General features: G+C 41.3%; 1 protein-coding gene across 1 annotated transcript; it reads right to left on the reverse strand.

Moving 5' to 3' along the window:
* Nucleotides 1-4,135: 4,135 nt before the first annotated feature.
* On the reverse strand, nt 4,136-5,277 carry LOC311054510 (E3 ubiquitin-protein ligase TRIM35-like; the record flags this gene model as incomplete). The annotated part of the gene is made up of 2 exons (XM_084070525.1): nt 4,136-5,021; nt 5,060-5,277. 2 exons carry the CDS (start codon nt 5,275-5,277, stop codon nt 4,136-4,138), a joined length of 1,104 nt encoding a protein of 367 aa, XP_083926651.1.
* Between the last annotated feature and the right edge of the window lie 2,009 nt (nt 5,278-7,286).

A 7,286-nucleotide genomic window follows, 5' to 3' on the forward strand; every position in this document is an offset into this window, starting at 1 on the left:
GTGAAAAAAAAAATGACTCCACTACAAAGTACTACCAATCAACTCTAAATTGCCTGAAACGTACTCCTAATAGGTTTTTGGGGGGACGATTTTGGCCTCCACACTTAGTGATTTTTTCGGATTTAACTTTCGTTTCGGTAGTGACACAAAAATGTTTCGGTAGTCACAATGGTGAAAAAACAATTTTTTTTTGGCCTCCACACTTAGTGATTTTTAAGGTTTCGAGGCCTATCAGGCTCTCGAAGCCTTATTGCATCTCTTGGCTTTCACTATTCTTCCGCCGGTTTTGGCAGTTCTGGCCTAACCGTGTGGTCACTTTTTACGAAACTCGGCAATATGGTAGAGGGCTATGTCAAACGGCGAAGACCCGAAACTCAAAACCATCGGCCAAAGGGTGGCGCTGTAGCAATCAATTGAAAAATGCCAACTTTGAACAGGTACCACTCATGCCCTGTTTGACCCACAGCAATAAAACTTCAATACACACATGCGTCTACTCATGATGAACAACTTTCACTGTTTGACTTTTGACCTCTGACCTTTAGATCTCCCACTAATTTGGAATTATATGAAAAACAGTAAAAACCTATCTCCCCCCGGGGATTTTTGAGTAATCTGCACGAAACTTTTTACACATGAACTTTGGACCTATGCCGACAAAACGATGCAGCGGATTTTCCATAAGTGAAAAAATGAAGCTTTAATGAGCCAATGAATATTGCAGTTTTATGACAATTATTCATCTGCCCCTAACACATACAGGCAGACTCACATTTCTTTGAAACTTTGCGGTAATGTTGAGGGTCATTCCAAATATCACTGAAACCAATCTTACTCCAATTGGTCAAAGGGGGGCGCTATAGCGATGTATTGAAAATGCAAATTTTAAACAGGCAAAAGTCATGCCTCGTTTGGCCGACAGCCATTAAACCTGCTTATACATGTGCCTTGACTCATGAGGAACACATCTATCACGTTGACCGTTGCTCCGCCCTTAGATTGTCCGCAATTTTGAGCAGTTTGAAAAACACTTGAACCCAGGATTTTTCAGCTATTTGCGTGAAACTGTATCATCTGTGTGATCTCTATTTTCACAGGTCTTGTCTGTTGGTCCAATGGCTTCTCCCTTAAGCGAGTGCCTCATGACCGCAAGGTTGCTGGTTCAAGCTTCACTTGATGCAGACTCATTTAAGTTGAATTGCAAAAAACATGACTGTATCAATGAATACATGTGCAAACGGTAAAGATAACATGAAATGCTTATTTGAGAGGGTATGTTTTTGCAATGTATGACATGTATGACTTCATTCTGAAAATAGCCGATAAGATTGCGGTTTATGTCTCCATATTAGCACACAAAAAGTCCACTTTTTTAAAACACTTTCTTACTGTAAATGAAAGAAACCGAAAACTATCTGTACACAGGGCTGGGCAAATCAATTCCTCTCCTGGGATCCAAATGACACGCACGCACGCACGCACGCACGCACGCACGCACGCACGCACGCACGCACGCACACACACACACACACACACACACACACACACACACACACACACACACACACACACACACACACACACAGTTACATGTATAACCTACATCACTGATATCTATTGAACAGCCCTGCACCTTCACTGACACTAGGGGGAGCCAATAGCACACAAGGTGAGGCTGAGGAATATTTGAATACATTTTATACTTATTTTAACCACTTAAACCCTATGTACTTTGTTGACCTGGGTCCCTAAGGGCTCTATCCGTGGCCTCCTGCTTTTGTCCTTCTAAATCATCGCTGTGAGTGTGTCCATATTCATGCAATTGTACATTTGTACACGTTTCTGTATTAATGCAACAAATAGCCGAACAAGCTTGTGTTAAACTCAAAGGCATCCTCCTGAGTGACGTTTGGAGGAGAAAGCTCTTCTTCAGACTCAGTTTACTACAAGTATGTAAATATGTTTCTTATCTTGACCTTTGATCTTGTGTTCTTTTGGGTTCAGCAGCTGCCTTTAAGGGTCTGTGTGGATGTGTCCTTTGATCATGATTCAAGTTGTTAAACTGACATCAGTCAATTCAAGGATTTGATTTTTGCATCAATGTAAATGTGACAATGTCACATGAATTAAAGTTCTCAGTCGCCACGACTGATTTCTGTCTTTTGGATTCCATAGAAGCCAGCATGTCTTCTATGGAAGCATGTTGCAGAGAAAATAGCCGATCTACAAGCTCTCAATGCGTTGCATTGAGCAAGTTAAAGCCTCAATCCGTGAATTCTTCACCTGCTTGGCAGTATGTAGAACAGCAGCAACAATATTACTAAAACATAATCAAGATTCATTTTACATATTGTGTTAATTGTTTAGGAAACGGTGCTAGTGTGGGGAGGGCTCCTTTCACACTGTTTCATAAATCACATAATAAGACTTGGCCATACACATTCTTTCAGTGTGAGATTTTATTTTGCTTTAATCCATGCAGTGTCAATTTAACACTATAAACAATTGAGTTCAAACACATAATTTTGTCAAGGGACATTTCAAAATGGCAATATGACATATTTAGAATCACAATACCTTCAAGTAAGCTGTTCTAATATTTTATTATGGTATTATCATTTTATTATCAGTGATTCAAGTGAATGCAGGGTTCACAGTCTACCTCAGCCCTTGTGGTTTCATAAAACTATTGTATACTTTAACATACTGACCTCATCTAACCATCATACAACATGTCATACTTTATAATGTCATAAAGACATTAATCCAACGTGGTGATTCTATATTAGAAATAGTGTAAAAAGTACAGTATTTAAGTACAAAAACTATATATAAGTATAATAGTCATTTTATAGTGAAGTATCTTGATTCCTCAACATTACTGAGATAATAAATATTTTACATGAATCCCCCAATATTAGTTACAATTACCTTTAAAAGCATTCAAATAATCCTGTAATTATTGTCGGCATTAGTACTGATATTATTATAATACTATAATTATTGAAAAGTGATAGCAGACAATGGACACTAAATATTATATCTAAAGACAGTAGAAATGATCCATAACATGACATCATAATCATTATTATCATCATCATCATAACATGACATCATAATCATCGTCATCTACATGTTGTTCTTTGCCCTCGACAACATAACAATCATCATCATCATCATATAGATTTTAAAATGGACTGGTATTCCCCTTTAATGTCTCAATAGTGTTCATCATGTTCATCATGTTCATCATCATCATCATCATCATCATCATCATCATCATCATTATCTGTATCATATGTTTCACTATGTTGTTCCAGAGTTACAGTGATCTTCCATGGTAATATCTTCAGAGGGAGAGTATCTCTAGTGCAAATGTATGGAAAGAGTGTGTCAGTGAAAGTATGTGTGTGTTAGTATCGGGATCAGAGAATGACAGCGTTCCTTTGTTCCAGTCCAGTTGGACTCTGATTTTCTTGGGGTTCTGCTTCACTGAGAGAACAGTGAGTGACCCTGGTGAGGAGAGTGCTTTATATTTACCTTCAGATACCCATATGCTCCAGTGTTGACCACTGTTTCCCTTCCCCTTGATAGCAGACAATGGACAATAAATATTATCTATAAGTTTGTTAATTATTGATTATTGACAATAGACAGTAGAAATGATCCATAACATGACGTCATCATCATCATCAACAAGTTGTTCATTGCATTCGACAACATAACAATCATATAGATTTTAAAATGGACTGGTATTCCTGGTATTCATCATCATCATCATCATCATCATCATCATCATCACCATCATCATCATGTTTAACTACGTGGGTCCAGAGTTACACTGATCTTCCATGGTAACGTCTTCAGGGGGAGAGTGTGACCAGTGCCAATGTGTGGAAAGAGTGTGTTAGTGAAAGTGTGTGTGAAGGTGTGTATGTGTGTGTGTTGGTATCAGGATCAGAGAATGACAGCGTTCCTTCGTTCCAGTCCATCTGGACTCTGATCTTCTTGGGTTTCTGCTTCACTGAGAGATCAGTGACTGACCCTGGTGAGGATTCTGCTCTGTATTTACCGAGAATTAAGTATATAATCCAGTATTGACCCCCACCTGTTCTCTTCCTCTTATAAGACTCTGCTAACACACCCAGTGCCCACTTTGTATTGTCTCCAACCTGTGAGTCCCAGAGTTAAAGCCCTCAGAACCCAGGACATTGCGCTCGCTGTCAAACCTCTCTGGATTGTCAGGAAGCTGCTGTATCTCTCCACATCTCACACTGGTCAGATCATCAGACAGGATGCGTTTTGGATAGGCAGTGTTGGGGTCCAGAATGACAGGAGCGTAGGAGAAGATGTCCTTCATCTTCTCCCAGACTCTGAAGGCCAGGTTCTTCAGGTGTTTGGCCTCGTCTATCAGTGCTCCTGAGACCGGCTGTGGGTCCTGCAGTGTGAACTGGACTCTCTCCACTGTGGTCTTGTAGTTCTGCAGGAATGAGATGTCTTCAGCTCTCAGATCCTCCTCTGTGGCTCTGATTGTGTTTGAAAGACTTGATATCTCTCTGTTCAGATCCTCAAGCTTCTCCTTCATCATCTGACTCTTCTGCTGCTCTTCCTCCCTCAGTGCAGTGATGCTGGCCTCCTCTTCCTTTTGTAGAAACTGATGAAGCTTCTTAAACTGTTCCTTTATCTGCATCTCTGTGTGCCGGGCCCGGACCTTAATGTGTTCTGCTGTTTGGTCACAGTTTGTTTTAGCTTTATTAAAGACCTCCAGTTTCTCCTGTAAATGCTTCAGTGATTTCTGGACTTCCTCCTTGTGATCCAGTGCAGCTTCATCAATGGGTCTGAAACAGTGGTTGATGTGTTTTTTAGAATCTCGACACACAAAACACACTGGCTGTTGACATTCCAGACAGAACAGTTTGAGTTTCTCAGCATGAAGACTGCAGAGAACCTCAGACTCTGTTAAAGCTCTCTGATGTCTCTCCTGTATGAAGGCCTCACACAGGTTCTTCAGAGCCAGGTTTCTGGGTGGATCCACTGAATGACTCTTCTTAGCCTATACAGGTTCTTCAGAGCCAGGTTCTTCAGGTTTATGGGTGGATCCACTGAATGACTCTTCTTACAAAGTGGACACTCCTTTAGTACCTTCTCTCTCCACCATTCCTGCAGACAGGCTTTGCAGAAGCTGTGGCTACATGACAACATAACAGGATCTTTAAAAATGTCATGACACACCGGACAGGAAAAATCCTTTTCTGAGAAAGACGACTTAGATGCCATTTTGTCCCTGAATGAAGTAACAAACTCAGGAAATCAGCCAGTCAGTGGCATCTAGAATGTTCCCTGAAGTTTACTTTCCCTGCTGTAACTGTGGAAAGACAGTCTGTCCTCCTCACTGGAAGTTGTGTGTTTGATCTGAAGGTGAATCTTATCGTCTGTCTCTCTGTGTGTGTCCACAGTGAGGAGTGTGCTGTAAGTTTCTGATTCTCTTTCCTATTTTAGTCTGCTGAGTCTGATAGGGGTGGAGCTTTGAGAGGCCACAGAAGTGTTGCAAAGTTCACACACACACACACGCACGCACGCACGCACGCACGCACGCACGCACGCACGCACGCACACACACACACACACACACACACACACACACTTTAAATTAAAAACCTGGTAGCTGACCAGTATAACCAAAGTCTCATACTGTTGGCCACTGAGGAGCAGCTCATATGCTCCACACCACACACACATATTGAATTGTTATAATGGTTAAGATGATTGTGATGCTATGTTAACTATTTTGCTGGGGACCCCCTGAAACCCCCCTAAGGACCCCTGATGGAGTTATTTTGATTGATCATAATTTGTCTAGTGCCCTTAACCTGCTTTAAATGTCAAATTAATATAATAGCTGCTCATATTGGCTTAAACTCTGTCATGTACTATTCTGCTATTTCTCTGTCTATGCAAGGTCAAAGTAGTTACAGGCCTGTTCTGTGGCTATCAGTTGTTTTAAGAACACTGTATCTCGATGTTCTCCTCTGCGCTAACAATTCCTTCAGCGCCACTGAAGTCATCACTGACCAGTGACAGGTCAGACCCGAGGCCAACATGTTGTCCGAGACATGTGGACGCTGTTGTTCAAAGATAAACTGTCACACCATCTTCATCATCTTCATCATCTACCATCATCATCCTCATCTGACGACGACGTAATCATCACTATCCACCAATAGTAGGAGGACACCTCTGACGGCTGGACGCTCGATGTATCTTCAATGATGTCATATGTTTATGTTACTGGACGCTGTTAAAGTCCAGTGCTTTCTCTGTTTAACGGCAGAGAGAGGCGACGACCGATGATGCGTGAACCTGCTGATACTGTAACCTTCCATTACTCTCTCTCTCTGAATAATAGACTTTCATTACATCCAATGGCTGCCTGTGTCCTGAGTCTGTTTTTTTCTTGTCGCCTTTGATGAAAGTTACCGGTACTTATATACATACTGATGTGATGTTTCTGCCATGCATAAGTATCTATACATATGGTTGATAAGGAAAAATAACAGCTCTATCAACCCCTGATTCCTATCGTATAATAAAATTGCCTACTGGGCCGACCACAGCCATGTCACTCTGACTCAGACATAACCATAAGCCCCAACCTCTTGTTCAGTGAACATTTTCACTACTGAGCATTTTGGGAAAATAAAAAACAGCACCTTGAAAGTGTTAAAAATGTATGTGTTTTTTCATGGCAATGGTTGTCAAAATGGGGTCCGGGGACCCCCATTGGTCCTTGAAGGGGTTCCATGGGGTCCCCAGCTAAATTTGTTTAACCAATTTAACCCCATATCAGCTATTTGAAAACAGCAGCCATACAAGCTCACAATGTGTCACATGTAGATCTGTTATAAGAAATAAAATAACCTTGAAATGTTCATTTTTATTTGGAATACTTTTTAAAATACATTGTCAGATGGGGTCCGCGGACAAAAAATAATTCATTAAAATCTATACCCCAAAACCACTGTTTTGGGGTATAGAATTAGCCTCTATTGGGAAATGAGTGTGCAAGTACGGATATAACGTACTTCACGTTATACTGCCGCGCTGAATCGAGAACGCTCATTGAAAAGACACACCAATCATTTCTCAGCATGGGGGCACCTGGAAATAGAACAGTCAGTGGCGTATCAGTTTATCCCCTGTCCGTCCGTCCGTGGGTCTGTCCGTCCGTCCGTCTGTCTGTGACCAGCTAATGTCCGGCACCCTGGTCTTGCCCTGACGAAGGCGTC

The sequence above is a fragment of the Gymnoscopelus microlampas genome, assembly GCF_963454915.1.
Source record: "Gymnoscopelus microlampas genome assembly, chromosome: 11".
NCBI classification, from domain to species: Eukaryota; Metazoa; Chordata; class Actinopteri; order Myctophiformes; family Myctophidae; genus Gymnoscopelus; species Gymnoscopelus microlampas.